The following is a 23,284-nucleotide window of genomic DNA, read 5'->3' as shown; positions in this document are numbered from 1 at the left end:
CAATGATCGACGAAAGCAGCAAAATAGGATTAAAAAGGCTTCAGTCCGCAGTCGCTCCAGTGTCAGGTTGTGTGAAGCGAGCCTTCAACCATGACAACAGCAACAGTCCGCTGCACGCCAGACTGAAGAGGTGACAGGATTATAGAAACATAGAAACATAGAAAATAGGTGCAGGAGTAGGCCATTCGGCCCTTCGAGCCTGCACCGCCATTCAATATGATCATGGCTGATCATCCAACTCAGTATCCCGTACCTGCCTTCTCTCCATACCCCCTGATCCCTTTAGCCACAAGGACCACATCTAACTCCCTCTTAAATATAGCCAATGAACTGGCCTCAACTACCTTCTGTGGCAGAGAATTCCACAGATTCACCACTCTCTGTGTGAAAAAAAACTTTCTCATCTCGGTCCTAAAAGACTTCCCCCTTATCCTTAAACTGTGACCCCTTGTTCTGGATTGAGCCTGTCGTAAGGGATGGAGGGTCGGGGGCCTCAAGGGAAGGGTCAATATCAGGTCAGAGTGATAGGGAAATCAGTGGGTGAGACAGGTGATAGGATTCATCATTTGTGCATGTCCTGGGGTTGAGAAGCTTATTGTGGTGGTTGGTTATACGGTCAGTGCCCCTGAAGATATCAGCGGGAGTGGTGAGAGTGAACAACATTTCAAACAGCGCTTCCTTATGTAAATCTCCCAACAATTCAGCATGGACTTCCTCGCATCAAGCAGGCAACTATGTCCCTGTAACTCATCCAGAAGCAGACCTCAGCTCTCCAGTTCAGCCATGCCTCTGTCTGTGCGAGTGTCATCCATAACCGTTGGAGGTGGGAATAAATTTTGTTCAGGTGGCCTCAAATGTTGCATTGTAGATGTCTTATAGTTATGCATCCAGGTAACTCCTTTTACATGGAGATTCCAGAACTATTTTTTGCAAATACACAACCCAAGCACGAGTGGCACCATCATCTTTAACAATCAGTTTCAGATTAAAATTACTTTCGATGCTCCTGAAAACTTCGAATACAACAGATTTATCAGTGGCTGTATTCCAAAACATTCTCTTGTCCAAATACAAAATCTGTAACAATGACGCAGCCTTTCTCTGAGTACTTTAATGACTGGGACCATTGCTTCAATGCCATCAGTAAGTTTGAATTGACATTACAGGTGTGAGTGGACCACGTGGATCTCCCGGCCCAAGAGGATCAACCTGCAATATAGTATCTCACGGACCTCAGGGAAGTGATGGTCTACCAGGTTTTGATGGTCCACCAGGTAGGAGAGCATTTGCCAAGACAGTGCCGTACAGACAATTCAAAGATTTTTTGAATACTAACTTAAATTTTGATAGATGAGTTGGATAATTAATTGCTTTCAAATAAATGGGAACGTATTTAACCCAACTCTCCTGTTAAAAAAATACAATGGAACAGGTCAATGTTGGCTTTACAGTATATAGCAATTACTTTTGTTTTTATTGAAATCAATTGAGTAACATTGTGTAAAATGTCATTCCATTTAATCTTATGGGTTTCCTGACCAGCAAACTTGGATAAAATTAGAATGTGTTAATACTACATCGATGAGCTCCAGTCATTGTGAACTGTTTTAGTTATTCTGGATTATTCCTTCAGATGAATGGTGAGGAATAGGGAGAGACAGTTGTGTTTCTGTGTACCTTATATAGACATTTTGGTGATTGATTTTCTCTGCAGCTACACTGGTTGAGGTCCATCTTTCTCACTCAGAGTTTCTTCATACTATATGATTGGAATTTTCTGTGACACCTTTAGGAGAAAGGATGTGTATCCCCTAAGGCACAAACATAATGTATGATGTCTTGCTTTCCTTTTTACTTTGCAAATCTATATACTAAAACTCTCGTTCGTTTGTTTGTTTGTTTGTGATCGAACTACAGCTAAAACGGTACACGATAGCGTGACAATTTTAGGCCCACCTTACTCACCGTCATTGCTTTAATGGTAATGCAAGTAGTTTTATTGAAATCGGTGTTATATTTTTAATGTTATTCACATTTTAAAGTTTAAATCTATCTCCTAGGGAGGGAAGAGGGAGGGAGGGGGGTGGAGGGGGCGAGGAGGAAGGATGGAGGATAAGGGGGTTGAGGAGAGGGGAGGGGGAGGGAGAGGGAGGGGAGGAGGGAAGGTGTGGAGGGGAATAGGGGGGAAGGGGGAGGGGGGAGGAGAGGGTGTTGCACCAATGCAGGACAGGTTTGGGCCCAACGGGTCCACTTGGTCTAGTAAGTAATTAAAACCCAATTGCAATCCCTTCCTTATACAGGTGCTACAATGCACAAAAAGGAACATTTCATTGCTCTTCTTCAAGTCTTTCAAACCTTTGTGTCAATAGACGCACAGCATGATAAACATTCCCAGGCCACAACATTGGGGCGTTGCAAAATAAACTTGGGGAACTATTGCAGCAAGTTGCAGGCGCCTGGGTCAGAGGTACATTTTAGAGAATACTGTAAAGGGGGAGAAAGATGTGGAGAAGAAATACCAGACTTGACGATCTGAGCCATGGTACAGAAGTAAAATCAGGCATACACCATGGATCAGATTTGGATAACAGATATATGAGGAAGAGCAAGGCTGGAAGAGGTCACAGAGCAAGAAAGGAAAAGGGAAGAGCGAAATGAGAACAAGTATGCTTGTAGTGTTGATAACTAAATGTCATGTATGTATAGTAAATGTGCATTTGTGCATGGCAGTTCAAGAGTGGAGTGAGCAAGATGGACAAGTTCTAGCAGTTCATGTTTCTTGGTTCATAGTAATACCTGCAGTGTCCGCGGATGGAACATGTACAATATTTGTGCGTGAATCGCAATGTTCCTTGAGACCTATCTTTATGACTAAAAGGGCCTGTCCCACTTAGGCGATTTTTAAGGGCGACTGCCGATGACTGTCATAGTCGTAGCAGGTCGCCGAAAGCCCGGCGACTGGACCCCTCCCTGCGACAATGTCTACGACAAGCTACGACAACCTACCACCTAGTCGACGTCAACCTACCGAAAACCGGCGACCCAATCGTCACGAGTAGGACGTCCACCTACAACCGCAGCTACGACAACCTACGACCACACAGGCGACACCCTACGACAACCGAAGTCAACCTACGTCCACCCGCGACAAGCTACCACCCTGTCGGCGACAACTGAAGACAATTCACGCCATTTTCGCCTCCGGTTTTGACGCCGGTACCTGTCGCCGGTTGACTTAGGTTGACGTCGGTAGTCGCCAATGGAATTCACCGAAGTCAGCCCCGGTGACAACCTACGTCACCTGGTGACAACCTGGCGACAACCTACGCCAGCACCTACGTCAGGATATGTCAAGCTACGCTCATTGGCGTCAAACCCACTGCCGCCTAAATTTTTTCAACATTCTGAAAGTGCAGCAGCGACCAGAAAGATGCTACGACTCTTTGGAGACGACTCACGACCATACAGGTGACACCCTGGCGACCGTGTGGTGACAGCCTGGTCGCCTGTAGTCGCCTAAAAAATCGCCTAAGTAGGACAGGCCCTTAAGTTTTTTGAATGTTTCCCCCAATATTTGTGACATGAATAGTATCCAAACCTGACAAACAAGCTTCACTTAACTGTGAACAAAAGTAGGTCAACAAGGTGAGCACTGATGGGTCCTGCTACGAATTTGACAAGGCAGCAACATTTCAGGTGAACTCTAGTTTAGGGAAGGTGAAAATGGGAAGCCAGCTCTGCAAAACTTTACAATGATTGAGTCTAAAGTTAATCACGGCAAGAAAGAGGCTTTCACAGCCCAAGAATTATAATGCAGTCAGGTTTAGAAGATATTATAGAACTAGAAATGCTTTTTTGAGGATGACAGGGGAATAAGGGGTAGGCTGAGATTGAACAATGAATGGCAGATATTTCCATGATGACAATTATCTTTGCAACAGAGATAGTGAAATACCTCTTGGTTCTTCCCTGGGATCTTCTGCCCTCTGCTGGCCATTTGGAAATATGCACTACGTTTTTACTGAGTTGGAATTGTAGTTTTTATATGTTTGGGATGTAAAACGGACGTATCAGCTAGCATAATGTAGGGTGACTTCAGAGGACGAGCACCTTTTTGACAGCATGAAATTCAAGAAAGTAGAGGGAATGTACTGCTTAGTTCCCAGCTGTTGGCATCAGGAACTTGGGCATTGGCTGCAGTAAACAGCATCTGTGTCAGGAGGAAGAAGGCCAGTTCCACCCATTAGGCATGGTACATTCATTTGAGATTTCCTCCTATGAGCACCCAATTCTTCTCTCCTCTGTAGCCATCCTCTATATTTGTCAGCTTCTAGATTGTGCACTCTCTCTACTTTCTTCCAATGTTCTAATTTATTTTGTTGCATCTGTCCATTCCTGAAGAGATTCTTTATACAGGCTACCCACGTGTTATTAGGGTCGTCCATTTTTGTGGTCCGTAAGTCTGCCTAGTCGTACAAATTGGAACGGTTGAGAGGTTTGGAATCTCGGCTTAGGACTGTGACACTAGCGGAAATGGCTTTGTACGTTCCTCATCAAATTTCTGCCGATGATCAAGGCCGATACATGAAACATAGAACATAACAGCACAGGAACGGCCCTGCAGCCCACAATGTTTGTGCCGAGCATGATGCCAAATTAAACTAATCTCATCTGCCTGTACATGATCCATATCTCTGCACTTCCATGTTCCTATCTTAAAAATCTCTTCAACGTCACTATAGTATCTGCCTCCATCACCACCCCTGGCAACGCATTCCAAGCCTCAGTTACACTCTGTGTAAAAAACGTGCCCCACACATCTCCATTAAACTTTCTCCACCTTGCCTTATAGCTATGCCCTCTAGCGTTGAATATTTTCAACCTGGGATAAAGGTACTGACTGTCTATCCTATCTTTGCCTCTCATCATTTTATATATACGTCTATAAAGTTTTCCCTCAACCTCCGAAGTTCCAGAGAAAACAATCCAAGTCTATCCCTCTTCTCCTTCTGGATGAAACTCTCTAATCGATATACATTCCGCATGGCTTTGTACTGCTACAAGAATTGGCCTTGTAAAGCTATTGGATCAGGTGTAGGACCCAGGAGTAGGACTCAGACTGCTTCAGTAATCAGGAAGAATTATAGCACCTTCCGTGTTCCCTGTTCATGGTATTAAATGGGACCAGTAGAGTTTGCATTACATACTCAGATTATCTGCTTAATTTTCCGCATTCAATCACTTTATCTTTCTTCGCAGGTCCTCCTGGTTTTCCAGGTGATCCCGGGCTCCCTGATATCACGTTACAAGGGGATCCAGGAGAACCAGGTGCAATGGGAGAACATGGCGCTCATGGACCGCCAGGCGGCTGGGGTCCATGTGGACCTCCTGGCTTTGCGGGGCCACCAGGTCCAAAAGGTATTTCAAATCTAACATCTTTGGTAAGATCGTCTTGTGGCAAATGAAAATATGCCACATGAAAAGGTTAAAAATCCAATATTCATTCTTCCACACATTGGTAATGGTTTGTAGATTCAGATTTTTGGTAAACAACCAACCATTACTTTCTTGGCCAATATATCACATCCCGATATCACATCCCAACCCCATTCTCTTTGCTGCAAATATTTCACAGCTTCCTATATTTCCATACGGTGTTTTATTTGTCAGCCCTACTTTCCTGAATTGAGTGGTTTTCTAATCAATTTTGGAGGGAAATTAAGAGACAAATGCAAAGACTTTGGACCCACAGTACTTCTGGCTTTCACCATTTATTCTTGTTAAAGATTGGATTTCACCCTCTTTAGTTGTGTTGAACACACACTGTTCAGGGTGATGATACCTGTTAAATTCTCCATACAAGTCATTGCACTTGGTAAAGGGGCATAGGAGATTAAGATACTGTTTTTCCATACAGTATTGTAAACTCAAACAGGACCAGTGTGGTTCTTAACTGGGCTATTAGAAAAAATGGCCGCTGCAGTGGGAGATGTGTCAGATACTCTCCGTGGTCACGGTAGACAGCTGCCGAAAAGCTGCCATAGAGTTCAGGGAAAACAAGGGGGAGAGGGGACATGGATAGCTGATGTTTTGGGTTGGACCTTTCTTCTGCCTCAGTTACAGTTAGACTAGTCGGAAGAAGTGTCCTGACCCAAAACGTGACACATCCACGTCCTCCAGAGGTTCTGCCTGACCTGCTGAATTACTCCAGCACTTAGTGGAGTATTTTTCCATCTTTTAAGTAATCTTTTCCTTATGCAGATAGATTGAGAATTGATGACAGCTGAGTTAGTTCACCTAACATGGTGCAAGGGTTCCCTGCATTTCCTTGCATCTGTGTTTAAGCTGAAAGCCACGAGCTGAATTTCAAACTAGCATTTCACTCTCACCAGAGCCAAACAACTTCACACACATTATCTGTCCAACTGCATTCAAAGATGTACTCACTCTTAGTATGGGGTTCACATTTTCTCTCCCCCCCCCCCTCTCTCCTTCCTCCCCTCCCTCCCACCCTCTCCCTCCCCTCCCTTTCCCTCCTTCCCTCCCCCCTCCCTCTTTCCCTCGCCCTCCCTCCCTCTCCCCCTCCCTCCCTCTCTCCCTCTCTCCCTCCCCCCCCTCCTTCCCCTCCCCTCCCTCCCACCCTCTCATCCCCCCTCACCCACCCCCCCCTTACAAGAGTTGTTTTTAAAGAACAAAATGATTGCTTTTTATCTTGCACTTCATGATGCAGACTCCAACTCTGGTATCTTTTTGTTTATTGCCCAGGTGAAACAGGAGAGCAGGGGCTTCCTGGCTTCCATGGGCTCGATGGACCTTTGGGGTGGCCAGGTGATCGAGGTGAACGGGGTTGTCCAGGTCCCAAGGGCACTCAAGGTAAGTTACTTTTCAATCAGTTGATGAAAGTATAAATTGAATGGAATAATATATCAGTAAAAGCTACAGATTCTTCGGATAACGCACTCAATATCTGAAGATAATGCATTCAATATTTACTTGACAAAGCATGAAAAATCAAGGGGTCAGTCAAAAGTTTATATTTGGCTGGACTCAGTGTTAATTCCCACAGGATTTCCCCCAAATTATTAAAAAGCTGACAATATTCAGGTGCTCGTAGGACCCATCCCATCATCTCTACCTTTGGTTTAGTTGAGTTTAGAGATAGAGCGTGGAAACAGGCCCTTCGGCCCACCGAGTCTGCGCCGACCAACGATCCCCGTACACTAACACTATCCTACATACACTAGAGACAATGTTACCATTTTACTGAAGCCAATTAACTACAAACATACATGACTTTGGAGTATGGGAGGAAACTGGAACACCCAGAGAAAACACATGCAGACGCAGGGAGAAAACACAAACTGTACAGACAGCACCCATAGTCAGGATCGAACCCAGGTCTCTGATGCTGTAAGGCAGCAACTCTACCACTATGCTGCCCATAATACCCAGTGGCCTGGAATCTGTAGTGCAAGCTACAATGGCTTTGATGTGGTGGGACAATGAGCAGAACATCGGTGACCAAAACCATTCCCGTTCCACTGCATCAAAAACCAGTTGCTAGTTGTAAACAAAACACAGCCAAGGGACAAGTTTGGATTTGACAATGTGCCATCCAGTATAGTTCTCCCAAAGTAGGCCTCGGGAAATCAGCCACTGAGTGGTGATAGTGGGGAGCTGGGTTGGGTGGATTGGGATTGGGAATGGGGAGGGAATGTGTAAATAGGCATGGGGCTTGGAAGATTGGGAGCAAGATTAATGAGCGGTGTGGGTTGGGACAGGCATCGGGAGAGGAGGGCATCAAGAGTAGCATCAGGACTGGATAGGAAGGATTGAAGGCAGTATCGGGAGAAGAGGCATTGGGAGCTGCGTCGGGAGAACGTAGGACTTATTGGGAGCTGAATTGGGTGGGGGGGGGAGATATTGTGAGTCACGTTGAATGAAAGGGAATAAGGAACAGCATTGAGAGAGAGAGAGAGAGAGAGAGAGAGAGAGAGAGAGAGAGAGAGAGAGGTATCGGCAGCAGTATCAAGATAGGAGGGGAAACTGGAGTGGCATCAGGAGAGGGGGGGGGGGGGGGATCGGGAGCCACTTTGAAGGAGAAAGAGGAGTAGGGAAGCCGGCATGTTGGAAGATGGGAATATTGGGAATGGAGGGCTGGTTGGTGGTGGAGGAAAGGCAATGTCATGGGTGTAATGTATAAGCGTGATGGTTCTTTCAAGAACTGCATGCACCATGTAGTTTGACTTTTTACACGTTGTAAGTCTTAAATCGAGGTTTTCCAATCTCCCAAACAGCCCACCTATTGGTACCATTACAAGCCTTCCCATTCTCAATCACCAGCCTCCCACCATCACCACTCTGTGGCTGATTTCACGCAACAGGCTTTAGGAGAGGTTGATAGTTAGGTTTTATTGGTAGCTCTCTCTCGGTTATTTATTCAAGTAGCACCACCAGAGACTCCACAGAGGCCTGAGGATCGACAACGGTCTCTTATGTACAGGTCTCTACGGTTGGCACCCTGAGATCAGGGCCATGTTGTTTTTGGGATGGCCTACCATCAGTAGCACTATATGTGGAATGATGGTGTCCTGTGCAGCACCAATGTTAAAGTCACCTATAAAAAAACAAAGAACCATTGAATATCATGGCTACCAGGGTGACGTACTGGTGCCCCGTCTAAATTTCCCATCAAAGTGAATCGTCCCAGAAATTGTCACAATGGTGATTTATTCCAGATTAAGTCATATAGTCTTAGAATCATGCAGCATGGAAACAGGCCTTTTGGCCCAACTTGCCCTTGCTGACCAAGATTCCCCAGCCTCACGCTAGACCCATCTGCCTGCGTTTGGCCCATACCCCCTCTAAACCTTTGCTATTCACGAACCTGTTCAAATGTCTTTAAATATCAAAAGTCAGCTATTCCCAGCATAACGGAGGCTCTGCTGCTGCTCGGATCATGCCGATGGAGATTGAGATGCTTTGGTCAGCACGATCTCTGTCCATATCCAGAACTAGTCAGTGTGTGAGCTTGGGAGATGTAGACAAATAATTCCAGCCCGGAAAACAAGGCCTGGCACATCAGATGTTTGTCTAACCCAGTGATGGGTGAAAACCTTGAATGCTTTCAGCCGTGTGTTTGCATTAATTCCTTCTTTACTTTGATTTTCATGCCGCGCTTCCCGATGGTGCTGGACTTTGTTATCTCCTCAGGTGATCAAGGTAAGCCACCATGAGTGATTATACAACAACTTGCAGTTTGCTTGTTCTTTTGGCGCAGCGAGATAAATTCCACGGCACCTCCACAGGAGCGTAATCAAACGGAAGTTCACACTAAGGTAGTGAGTATTATTCCAGGCATGATAGGGTGCTGCAAAAGAGTTTATTTAAGACTTGAGACAGTTGAGAGAAGTTTGGATAATTCCAAAACTTGTCAACTCGATAGATGAAGACCTGGCCACTGGTGCTGCAGTTAAAATGATGGAATACAAGGCAACATTGGAGGAGTTCCAGAGATGTAAAGGTTGGGAAGCTGGAGGAGGTTACAGTGGCAGGAATTCTTCAGGCCACTCAGATACTGTATTTGAAAACACGATTGGTATTTTAAGTCAAGTTATTCCTACATTGTGCAGTCTGGGCAGGTTTCAAATCCGGTTTTAATGCATTCGTCAATTCTGTATTCTGCTGAACAAATTGAGCGAAAGCTTGAAATCTGAATTAAAAATGGAGGAAATACTTGGCAAAATGTGGCAGTCTCTGTGGTGGAAGATATAGTATTGACATTTCAGGCACTATCTGTGTCCCTCTCTATTGCTGTGCATTTCCAGCAGTGCCGATGCTTAATGCACCAACTGGCTTTTGCAAATTTTGGGGAGTGTGCAAGACTTATTTATGGAAATTTAAGCAAATTCCCAGTGTTGGCTGGAATACTGTTTTTTACAGTTCAACTAACACTACTCAGTGTAAAACAAAGTGGAGTTGGGGCACCAAAAGCAGCGAGCCATCTGATCCGATGCATTTCCAGTCAGGCAGATTAGGTTAACAGCATTGCAGCCAACACTGGGAGTTTACTTAAAATTCCCTAAATAAGCCATGCCCCTCCCCTCACCCCACCAAAAAAAAATCTGCAAAAGCCACAATTTATGTATTAAGCACTATCTTTAATTGGACTTTACAAGACTTCATCTTGAACACTAAGCATTATTCCCGTCATCCTGTATCTGTACAATAGGGACGACTCGATTGCAATTAGTCTTTTCACTGACTGGATAGCATACATCAAAAAGCTTTTCACCGTACCTCGGTACATGTGACAATAATAAGCAAAACCAAATTAAACTTAAATAAACTAAACTAAACTAATTATTACTCCCTATTGTTGCACGACAAACTGCTCTAGATTTTTTGAAAATCCTCTGATCTTTAAAAGCGTTTGTTCTTATTTGTGTGTTTGAATGCTGATGATTCTGGGCTCCTTAGATGACCTTGCCTGTAAACATACTTGTTTGTTGATTGATCTGCAGGCCCACCTGGTTCTAGTATTTTTGATGACGGGTTTAACAAAAGTGTCTACCAAGGAGACCCTGGACCACCAGGACCACCTGGATCTCCCGGAAGACCAGGATCCTCGGGCTTTTCTGGTCCCCGCGGCCAGCCAGGTACCACCCACTTTTGAAGCGTACACTCTGTGGGAAGTGATCAAATCTTGGTACAATTGAGGGCAGGCATATTGTTGGCAATGCTCAACAGAGGGTAGAGGAAGCAAAAGAGCAACCATGTTGAAATTTCCCATCAACCCTCCTCCAACATGGTCATCTGATGTGACTCTCGAGCACCAGTTAAAATCTACGCTGAGAAGTGGAAGCCAGATATTTGCACCATACTAATCCCTTTTGCTCACACCATAATCCATATCCTTCCTTTCCCTGCATATTCAAGTGTCTATCTAAAAGCCTCTTAAATACCATGATTGTATCTGCTTACACCATCACCCCTGGCAGCATAATCAAGGCACTTACCATTCTCATTGTTCCATTTGGTGTTCCATTGTCCATTCCTGATCGACGCAGTCACATATTTGATGGGTTTAACTTCCATTTGTATGTCACTTGTCCACGTCTGCCACATGTGATTTTGAGATGACGTTGACCTACTGAGGAAATGGAAGCCAAGGACTCACTGTCTTGGATCTCTCATATGACATGACCTCTAGTGAGTTCCTTTTGGCTCTCAAATGTCAGCAGGGTTAAAATGGTTTCAGTAGAGATTAAATACCTCGATACAGAACAGCCCGTGTACTTAAGATGCTGCTGGGGACATTGGTGAGGCCCTGTTGAATTAAAAAATGTAGGTCTGTATTGAGTATAGAAGTTGGGAGGTCATGTTACTGTTATATAAGATGTAAGATTTACAGTATTGCATTCAGTTTTGGGAACCATGTTACTGGAAAGATGTTGTCAAGCTGGAAAGGGTGCAGAGAAGATTTATGAGGATGTTGCCAGGAGTCAAGGGTCTGAGCTATAGGGAGAGGAGCAGGCTGGGACTCTATTCCTTGGAGCGCAGGAGGATGAGGGATGATCTGACAAAGGTGTACGAAATCATCAGAGGAATAGATCGGGTAAATGCCTAGGGTAGGGGAATCAAGAACCAGAGGACATAGGTTCAAGGTGAGGGGAGAAAAATTTAATAGGAACTCGAGGGGTAACTTTTTTTACACAAGGGGTGGTGGGTGTATGGAATGAGCTGCCGGAGAAGGTAGTTCAGGCAGGTATGATCACCACATTATTACATGTTGCCTTCCTTCGTTTTGGTTAATCCGAGTTTTACTAGTTTATTTTGCACTCTTTTAAAAACAATAAAAAGCCATTGCTGAAAACACACTATTCATGGTACCAAATGATTGTAAGTGGAATATCTGTAATTAATATGTGATTCTGGATATTCCACTGCACTAATCAATATTTCACTGGGGGTTTAGGTTTAAGGTTCTGAGTGAATACATTATCTATGTTTTCATGAGGGAGGGGGACCTGCATAATCAGCAGTTGGGAAGCACATGAAGGGAGAAAGATTTGCATTTGTACAGTGCTTTGCATGACCATAACATTTTGCAAAGCATTTACATAGAACTGTATAACACGGGAACAGACCTTTGGGCCCACGATGCTGAACATGATGCCAAATACAACTAATTCCAACTTCCTGCATGTTCACATGTCTGTCTAACTGCCTCTTAAACAACACTGTCGTGTCTGCTTCCACCACTATTTTCAAACCAATTTATTATTGTAGAAACATGGGTAATAATGTGGGAGATGTCGTACACAATCTCTTGCATGGCAAGATTCCACGGAGGGTGATATAATAATGATCAAACAAGTAGCCTTTCGTAATGTTTGGGGGGGGGGATTAGATAATCGAGAGTCAAGAGCAAAGAAACCCTAAAGATCACCCTCACTTGTTTATTTAAAAAAAAATTGAATCTTTACGTCCCCTGAGAGAGGCTCTGGTTAGTGGCTCAGTCAAACTACAGAACTCACTCCCTCAGGATTGACTGATTAATTCAAAGATACAGTATTGAAACAGGCCCTTCGCCCCACTGAGTCTACACTGACCATCGATCACCCTTTCACACTAGCTCTATGGTTTCACATCCACTCCCTACATAATAGCGGCAATTTACAGAGGCCAACTAACCTATCGTTGTAGTGTGTCAAGTCAAATTTCTGTAGTGCACATATACAAAACCTAATGCTGCCCGCTTTCCAGAGACTTTGGTGGTACAGCATCGGTGGAATATTTGAAGTAATTGAGTAGATTTTCAGACCCAATGCCAGCATTCATCCAGGGGTTTACACCTAAGTATCTATGCAGATATTTTGCCCTCTAGCACTGGTGGACAGAAAGGCCAACTGTGGCAACTTGCACCTTCCCAACAGTAGTTGTGATGTTTTTGCACCAATATACTCTTCATGGAACCCACAAGAGCATTAGAACTTGATGACCTCTGGATGGGAAGCTGACTTGATGAGGCCACACTGGGTCAATTGCCAACTGTCCAGTCAAATGAATAGGTGACTAAAATAAATGAATAAATTGATTAATTGATTGATTGAAGGTGCTAATGAGTTGAAAGGACTTTTGGTCTGAGTATGCCATTACAAATTATATGTATATATATATTTAAAAATCAAAATTTTAACTTTTTTAACAAATGGTTTTAGCTTTTATTCCATGTGTTCCAAATGGTACTGATTTTCTTTGGGTGTTCTAAATACATTCCCCCAACCACATTGCCATCTTTGAGTGCCCAGAGTGAGGTTTCGCTGGCAGTTCTGTGACTGCAGTGGGCTGTCTATGCTGAGATTGTACTGTGTGCCAGTCTGCCTTGGTGCTGAGTTGCCTGTGGGAATCTGCCCTCAGGCTCACAATCGATCAAAGAGCATGGCACAGGCATTACAGGCCATTGGAAAATCTGCTAAGATTTCCCACCTGAGCTACCCTGCGACTGACATAGTGGATTCCAATCAAGTCCAAATTGAAAAGAACGTCTTGATGTGGTGTGGTAGCATCATGGTTACATTACCAGACTAGCAGAGCCAGAAGTCTGGACCATTCATGCAGATGTGTGTTTGAATCACACCACCACAGCTGGGGAATGTGTATGCAAGTAAATTAATAAATCTGGAGTTAAATCTAGTCAGTATAGTAAATATGAAATAACTGGATCGTTGCAAACCTCCAGTGAGTTCATGAATATCATGAACATCAGAGAGGAAATTTGCCATCACTATCTGGTCTGGCTGGTATTCAAATACAGATCCATTAATGGAGTCATTAAGAATGGCCATCAAATGTTGGTTTTAACAATGATGTCCAGATTCTATGAATGAATGCATGTAAAATGAAAGTTGCAATTTTGACCAACTACCAGGATTGCAGCCCAAATGTAGAAACAAAGAACTACAGATGTTGGTTAATATACAAAAGGACACAAAGTGCTGGAGTAACTCAGCGAGTCAGGCAGCATCTCTGGAAAACATGGATATTTGACATTTTTGGTGTAGACCCTTCTTCAGATCAGAAGAAGGGTCTACACCAAAAATTCCAAAAATCAATGTACTCCAGAGATGCTGACTGACCCGCTGAGTTACTCCAGTACTGTGTGATCTTTCCAGGATTGCAGCCCAAGCGTTTTCAAGGTATACTTTTAACGTTGTTCTCTGGCTATTATTTTCTGATTGCTATTTTCTATCTTCCAAGTAAAAATCCATTTCCCCTCATTTTATCTGCATTTGAACTAAATAAGAGCTTCTGCCTTATCAACCACTTCGCTTACCTTCTTGATTCATCCTTATCTTAGCTTAGAAGTCCTGTTGGAGAGTCCTGTTTTTTCCCTAGGTACTTGAGCAACTTGCAACAGCCACGCACACACATGCATCAAGTAACAAAATATTCCATTTGTGCACACACAAACCCTTACGCTCTGGAAACAAAACCCTCTTCCTCCTTTGTGTATACCCACCTGCACACACACACAACACCCCTTGTACATACACATACATATCCAACCAATCACACTTTTAAACACATGCACACACTTGTACACAATTATATATTTCCACATGCTCTTACACTCCCATATCGTCACACTCTCACTCTCAGATAAGCTTTCACACACGACACACACACTCATGTACAATTGTATAGACTAATGCAAATATTTTCTCATCAGTTTTTTTTTTCCATTCTGGTATTCAATAAAATTATTATTTATTTCAAAATCGCTGCTAAAAGTGTTATTTTACAAAGTTGAAAAAAAAAGCAGAGTTCAATTACCTGAAAATGATCAATATTCCAACAAGCCTTGGACATATGTGGAAATGGTTATTCTCTGCACATCCACAGGTCCCAAGGGGCACAAAGGCGAAGCTGGCCAGCCGGGTTACCACGGCCCACTCGGTCCCACTGGACCTCCTGGAGACTCCGGCAAACCTGGGGGACGTGGAATCACTGGAGACCAAGGTGAGAAACAAATTCGTATTCATTGTTCATTTTATACAGCAGATTCTCAGCAGGATTCATTTTATAAAAACAAATTCTCCGAGACCATTCTCTTTCCCTTTTTATAAACTGTCATTCTGCTGAATCATCTGCTGAAATCCTCTTGTGGTAAAGGGTTTGGCTCCAACAGCAGAAAGAATGGATTCCAATTGCAGGGAAGTGGAGAGAGGTGGCAGGGGGTAAGATGTGGATGCTGCCGAGGAATTTAGAGAATTAGTGGAAGAATCCAGTTGCAATATTAGTTTTCCCCTTTAAATTCCCAGGAGTGAACGAGACAGGAGTATGAAATGGATCAACCATTTCAACTCACCACAAATTAAGAAATGCTCGCTGGCAGCTTAGAATTACATTAGCTTTGGTCCAACTCTTCCATTTCCATGTGTTCATGGTCCACATGAGTCCTGTCATCCCAGCAATTTACGTGGTTGAATTGGCCATAGTTTCACTAACACCTTGGCACAGTAATATGGTCTCTACAAAGCAAAAGAAGAAGAGGCAATTCCTCAGGGATTAATTCCAAAGTACTTTCAAAATCGGAACCGATATATCCGAGTCCAGAAAATCTATTACCATTTGCTCATCTTCAAGCAGTTTTCATGCAGAAGTGCTACCGTTGACATGATATTTTTGTCCTTTACTTTAGGTCCTCCTGGAGAACAAGGGCCACCAGGAGATCGGAGACTTTACACTCCCACCCTTGGTGGGTTTCTGATTGTGGTGCACAGCCAGTCAGAAAGAATACCTGCATGTCCTCAAAACATGCAAAGCCTTTGGGAAGGATACAGTTTGCTTTATCTGGAGGGCCAGGGGAAGTCTCACAGTCAAGATCTTGGTAAGTTTAAGATTTTTAGTACGACCGTCTTGCCCTTTCTTCAATTTTGTTCTTGGCATCCCTCAGATGCCTACTAACGTTGGTATATTTGCAAATGATAGTAGCCAAAGTGTTGGCCAGGCCACATCCAGCTTCATATGATCAGCAGGGAAAAGATACAGCAGGGGAACTGGCCTTCAGCCCACTGAGTCCACACTGACCATCAATCACCCATCACCCTAGTTCTATGTAATCCCACATTCACATTCACTCCCGACACACAAGGAGCAATTAACATACAAACCTGCACATCATTGGGATGTGGGAGGAAGCCGGAGCACCCGGAAGAAGCCTACCCTAGTCACAGGGAGATCTGGTAAATCAGAATCCGCTTTCAAAGAAACTGATATTTAGGGAAGATGTATTACTAATGTCACTGTGAAACATTTAATACACCATAATCAATTGGCATAATTCTCAATAGAACTGAGATTTCTTGCAACACAAATCAGAGGTGAGAAATGTTTGTGAAATATATAAGCTTATTCCGCATGTATTTTGGCCCTCATCATCTGATCCATACCTTTACTATTGATTCCAACTCCCATCTCAAATTATGCACAATCTTAACCACCTGGGATAGGCACCCGACATCTGATCCTATGTCTTAAACCATCACAATTCCTGCTTAGACACAAAATGCTGGAGTAACTCAGCGGGTCAGGCAGTATCTCTGGAGAGAAGGAATGGGTGACGTTTCGGGTCGAGACCCTTCTTCAGAAGAAGTCTGAAGAAGGGTCTCGACCCGAAACCTCACCCATTCCTTCTCTCCCGAGATGCTGCCTGACCCGCTGAGTTACTCCAGCATTTCGTGTCTACCTTCGATTTAAACCAGCATCTGCAGTTTTCTTTCCCACAATTCCTGCTTACTTTTACCTCCCTAACCATCCTATTTCATCCATGCCTTTAGACATGACCGTTTCTGACAGACCTTAACCCTAGTCCCTCCAATCTTCAGCAAATCCAGACCTCCACCAATCATGACATCTCCCACATCAATTCCACCTTTGCCAACCTACACTGAAACCTGATGCTTAGAGTTTAAAACTCACATCTTATTCCTCACTACTCCATGTTTCAATAACTTCCCCCCACCCTTCCGACATCACTGAATATCTTAATTATAAATTATTTAAATTCAGTTCAATTTCTTTCTATATTACAAATGCTGGTGACAATGGTCATCTTTTTTAGATCCAACTGATTGTGAATCCACATTATAACTTGGGTAACAGAGAGAATTTTAGCTTGAGGAATCACAGGATATTTTAAACCACAGTACATGTTCATCTTACTATTGTTTCATTTGTGCTTTGATTCTTATTGTTGTAAATCTTTGGACACAGGCTTCAAAATGCACTTGGTTTTATGCAACTAATACCCAGTCTTGTACGTTGTCTGAGCAGTGGCAGTACTGGTTTGCATCACAAACCTAACTTGGACTCTGCATTGGAAGATTTCTCCCAATTTCTTCCCTCCCCTCCTCTCCTCTCTTTAATTCTTCAAATGGATACTTCCCCAGACAGCAAGCACTCTCAAGTCTTGTCTTGTTCTCAGGTCTGAATGACAGTGGATGCAGAGAGGCTGCCTTTGTATGGAGCACACTGCAATTAAACCTCACTCTAGCATTAAGACGCTGGAGTGGTCAAGAGCACATTGACCTGGAATCCAGAGACACTGTCAAGATCTAACAATCATTGGCTTCAAATTCATTCTATTAGTTAAACCTTGCATCGGTTATAGTGACCATAAATAAATTGGATGGTCATAAAAGGCCACTTGGCTCACTGGTGTTCCAAAAAGCATGAAACTTGCCTTGGTTACCTTTAATATTCCAGAGCACCACTAAAACATGATCAACTAATTCCCATCAGAAATGGTTCAGCAAACCACTCCATTCAAAACACCCACAAATAATGCTGCTCTGGAACAGCTAAGACAAAATGAAGCCTGGATGGAAGTCCAGCTCTTCTCATCTGCATGGCTTAGAAACGTATCTTGCATTAAACTATGTGGTATTGATATTCAGGGAACAAAGAGTCACTTTGGACTCAAGGGATTTGCTGTTCCAAGCCTAAGGCAGCTTAGTCTGAAAGCTTCATCATTGCCCACAACAGAAATAGGAGTGTGTGCTCTTGCTTGGCAAGTAGCTCCCCATAAACAGCCCTGTGCACTTCACAGGCTGTAGCCAGGGCTAAGCATACTCATCAGTTGCATTCAAGGTATGAATGAGTCTGGCGTGTGTGTATGTGTGTAGGTGTGTATGCATGTGTATGTGTGTGTGTCTATGTATACGATGGGCTGTACTGAGGAGTGTGTACCTGTCTATCTGTTTCTGTCTGTGTGATGGGCTGTTCCAACAGTGTGTATCCAGTGGGCTACATACAGGAGTGTGTCTGATTCTACCCCCGCATACAAGTGATACTCTTTACCCAGATGTTGCTGTGTTTGGTTGTAAAAAGAGACTTGTTTGGTTATTATTTTGGCAACTTATTTTGAGGCTTGCTCTCAGGATATTTAATATTAGTTCTGATGCTTTTATCAGACAGTTATTGTTAACCACCACTGCAATCTTGCTGTTCTCCCAGGTCTAGCTGGCTCTTGCCTGCCAATGTTCAGTACTGTGCCATTTGCATATTGCAGCATTGATGAAGTTTGCCACTATGCCACTAGAAACGACAAATCCTACTGGCTGTCCACTACGGCACCTCTTCCCATGATGCCTCTCGCTGACGGTGAGGTAGAGCCTCACATCAGCAGGTGTTCTGTCTGCGAGGCACATTCTGTCGCGGTGGCTGTACACAGCCAGGACCAAGCTATCCCCCCTTGCCCCTCAGGATGGATCAGCCTTTGGATTGGATATTCATTCTTGATGGTAAGCTGAGCTTTATCATAAGTCATGTACTTAGTTACAGCTCCACCACCGATTTTCCGGCCACTGGTTCCGGCGCCTCCTTTAATACAGAGAAAATTACGAGAGCGTACTTTAAATCTGTCCCCCCCCCCCCCCCCCCCCCCCCCCCCCCCCGGAGGTCCCCCAGAAAATGTGGCGTCCAGGTCGGGTGAGGGGGCCGATCTCAACCTCATCGGGACTTCCTTGCCGATCAGCGGGTCGAATTAGCCCCCTGTGGCCAGGCTCTGGAACTCCAGCTCAGTCGGGTCAGTCAGTCAGATCTGTTCCCATAGCCAACTTCCAAGGCTGATTTTGCGAGCCAGTATCTTGAGCCCTGAGCAGACCCAGTGGACCATTCCAGTACCGTTGGACTCTTCTTGGAGGCCGTGACCTCTGTTGGTCTGGCAAAACATATAATCCAGAAAGACAATGGAGTCAAGGGTGCAGGAAAATCGATGGTGGACCTGTATCAGCATAAAGCTAATTCATATATGTTTGGTATACAATTGCTATAAACCAGTTGTGGAAATGAACCCACCAAGGCAGCTACTTTTTCCACTGATATTATTAAAGAGGATAACAGAACCAAGCTGCCTACTCACAGTGAACTTGATCCTTGTCACTGGAAAAAAAATCAACGGCATTTCTGGAGTTTAGAAGGATGAAAGGGGATCTTATAGAGACATATAAAATTATAAAAGGACAGGACAAGCTAGATGCAGGAAAAATGTTCCCAATTCTGGGGGAGTCCAGAACCAGGGGCCATAGTCTTAGAATAAGGGGGAGGCCATTTAAAACTGAGGTGAGAAGGAACTTTTTCACCCAGAGTTGTGAATTTGTGTAATTCTCTGGATTCTCAGGCCAATTCACTGGATGAATTTAAGAGAGAGTTAGATAGAGCTCTAGGGGCTAGTGGAATCAAGGGATATGGGAAGAAGGCAGGCACGGGTTACTAATTGTGGATGATCAGTCATGATCACAATGAATGTCGGTGCTGGCTCGAAGGGCCGAATAGCCTTCTCCTGCACCTATTTTCTATTATTCTATGTTTCTATTGATCTCAACTTTCTCATGCTGCATTATCTCTGCAATATGTGTAGAAAGGAACTGCAGATGGCATCATCAGGCATAGCTTCAACAATTTTCATAGGGTGGAGAGCGGGGGGGAACTACACATTTGGCTTTTAACCTCTCTTTAAATTTTACAAAATGGAGACACTAACATGTATCATTGGTCAGAGAACTGCAGAGGGAAAAAATCTAAAAGATCGTGAACTTATAGTATGGATGTATAAGGCTTCCCACGGGCGACGGTCGATGAGAGCGTGGAGGACCACCATGAGGGGGGAGGGGGAGAACAATGGGGAGGGGGGATGACAATGGGGAGGGGGAGGACAATGGGGAGGGGGGAGGACAATGGGGAGGGGGGAGGACAATGGGGAGGGGGGAGGACAATGGGAAGGGGGAGAACAATGGGGAGGGGGAGGACAATGGGGAGGGGGAGGACAATGGGGAGGGGGAGGACAATGGGAAGGGGGAGAACAATGGATAGGCGGGAGGACAATGGGGAGGCAGGAGGACAATGGGGAGGCGGGAGGACAATGGGGAGGTGGGGGGACAATGGGGAGGCGGGAGGACAATGGGGAGGCGGGAGGACAATGGGGAGGCGGGGGGACAATGGGAAGGCGGGAGGACAATGGGGAGGCGGGAGGACAATGGGGAGGCGGGAGGACAAGGGGCGGCGGGAGGACAATGGGGAGGAGGAGGACAATGGGGAGGGGGAGAACAATGGGGAGGGGAGGACAATGGGGAGGGGGAGGACAATGGGGAGGGGGAGGACAATGGGGAGGGGGGACAATGGGGAGGGGGAGGACAATGGGGAGGGGGAGGACAATGGGGAGGACAATGGGGAGGAGGGGACAATGGGGAGGCGGGAGGACAATGGGGAGGGGGGAGGACAAAGGACAATGGGAACCCTGCGTGGGGAAACCGCTGTGGGGGGGGGGAAGAACAAAAGGGGGAGCCGGCGTGCTTTGTAACTTTGTCAGCGCTGTAAGTGGCTGCTATTTGTATACATTGTGTATGCAAGCAAAAAATCTCACTGTGCCTAGTCACATGTGACAATAAAGTATTCCTATTCCTAATGCTCACAATGATTGGGGAAACTTGAAGCTTAATTATTGCATTACTTCATGATCTGCTGAAAGCTGTTCTTCCATATCTCACTCAATACCAGTGGTTGCGTGAACAGTTAATTTCAGTACCAAACAATGATTTAGTGCAAGCTATGAATAAAGATTATCTTTTGACGCTTCCTGGAAAAAGTACAATATAAATCTGTTGGTAGCGTGACAGACATTGAGGCTGTATGCGTTCCTGCTGAATTTTTAAATTCTTTGTCATCACCTGGTGTCCCGTCTCAACATTGTGATCTAAAAGGAGGGGCTCCAATAATGTTACTCCCAAATTTACCAATACCATGCAACAGCATAATATTATCAGTTCAAAAATTAAAACATACACACAGAAAATAAATGTGTGTACAAAAATTACATGTGGTATGAGCTTTGATAACTTATCAATGCTCATACCAAATGTAATTTTTGTACACATATTTATTTTCTGTGTGTATGTTTTAATAATCACTTCAATTAAACAACATAATTTAACCCCCCTAATTATATTATTCATGGAACAATTATACATTTTAATTAGATTTTATTTCATTCTCCAGGAAGGGCAGCATAATAACTCGAGCAATGCAGGACAGGGCAGCTAGAAGATAAGTAAAAGCACAGAACCTTAGCCCTGCTATTCCCTACAAACTGACTTCTGATAATGACCAATCTGGTAATTTTTAACATTTTGCAAGACACACTATATTCACCAAGACACAGGTCATAGACTCCAATGTGAAAGACACCATGTTCAATACGGAGGTAGACATAAAATGTTGGAGTAACTCTGGATGCCTGACCCGCTGATTTACTCCAGCATTTTGTGTCTACCTTCGATTTAAACCAGCATCTGCAGTTTTTTTCCTATGTTCAATACGGACCTCTCTCTCAGTACGTGGTCACAACTCAGCTTCTTACTTCCAAATCTCAGGAGTGAGACAAGATTCCACACGTATGAGTTCCAAAACTAGTGTTGAATGGCATTTGGAAATGGGAACTTGCATCCAGGAAGTCAATTCTGCCAGTTTTAGCCAAGTTATCCAAAGAGGAGAATCTGTTTTCAACGATATCCAAAGGCATCCAATGCATCAACCAAGTAACAGTGTATCACGTTTAATTTGTTTTCAGCAAGGATTTTAAGCACATATGGGGGGGAATAGCACATTGGAGCTGATTGAAAGGATGAAGGAATGGTGCAGTCCCAGTACCCGCAGTTTCAGCTGTATGCTCAATTCTCAATCTGTGCTGGTTGTCTTTGCCACATATTGTGTACGGAAATATTTTCTCAGAGAAGAAAACATTCAACGGGTCAGGCAGTATCGATGGAAAGAGAAAAAGAATGAACGTTTCAGGCTCAGGACCCGCAATAGAAAGATCAAGGGCCTGAATTGATAACTGTTTGTCTTTTCATAGATGTTGTTTTATCTGCTGAGTATTTCCAACATTTACTGTTGTTATTTCATAATAATTTCTGCATGCCGTTTTATATTGATTTTTGAAGAATGCACCAAACTTTAACAGTTGCCCAACTTTGTGGTTATTATCGCGGGGTGAGGCATACCATGGAAGTTTAGTATTGTTTATGTCCTTCTTGTAGCTTACTGGATCTGGTGCAGAAGGAGGGGGTCAGTCTCTGACATCACCTGGGAGCTGCCTCGAGGATTTCCGCTCGACACCATTCATCGAGTGCCAAGGGGCACGTGGCACCTGCCACTACTTTTCAGATAAATACAGCTTCTGGCTGACAACTGTGCAACCATACCACCAGTTCGGACTAAATGTCCCTTCAGAAACTCTGAAGACCGAGCAACTACAAAGGCAAAGTGTCAGCAGATGTCAAGTTTGTTTGAAAAACAACTGATTTCAACTGCATTGGAATTCAACACGATAAAACAAAATGGTTAAAAAAATTACCAAAAAGGAAGACGGCAATTCATGCCAAATGTTTAATGGTGCTTATTTAATTTCTTTCTAAGTTCACCTCCAACTACATCTGATTAGAGATAGATGTCAGGACAATGTAGAATTTACACTGGCACGAGCATGCTTATGATAATCAATACATTAAAAGTAGAAACTATGGAAATTAAATTTTATATGAAATGTATAGCTGCTTATTGACATCATCAGTGCAATTTAACTTATGGATATGTAAAATTATTTTTTTAAATGTTGAGTTATTTTCTGCCACCTGGTCTTAGCAGGAAGTTGTGAAACTAAGATGATGAGAAATATCTACAGAACATTCACTACTGGGCATTAAAAAAATCATTGTAATAT

The 23,284-nt window shown here is 43.9% G+C and overlaps 1 protein-coding gene across 1 annotated transcript; it reads left to right on the top strand.

Annotated features, from left to right (window-relative positions):
- Positions 1-1,085: 1,085 nt before the first annotated feature.
- Positions 1,086-22,865, top strand: LOC144599358 (uncharacterized). The gene is made up of 10 exons (XM_078410148.1): positions 1,086-1,166; positions 5,260-5,418; positions 6,766-6,873; positions 9,132-9,222; positions 9,446-9,517; positions 10,524-10,658; positions 14,908-15,024; positions 15,707-15,895; positions 18,523-18,809; positions 22,602-22,865. The coding sequence occupies exons 1-10, from the start codon at positions 1,086-1,088 to the stop codon at positions 22,863-22,865; spliced, it is 1,503 nt and encodes a 500-aa protein (XP_078266274.1).
- The last annotated feature ends 419 nt before the right edge of the window (positions 22,866-23,284 follow it).

The sequence above is a fragment of the Rhinoraja longicauda genome, chromosome 13 (genome assembly GCF_053455715.1).
Source record: "Rhinoraja longicauda isolate Sanriku21f chromosome 13, sRhiLon1.1, whole genome shotgun sequence".
NCBI lineage: Eukaryota > Metazoa > Chordata > Chondrichthyes > Rajiformes > Arhynchobatidae > Rhinoraja > Rhinoraja longicauda.
This window is presented reverse-complemented; position numbering and strand designations above follow the sequence as displayed.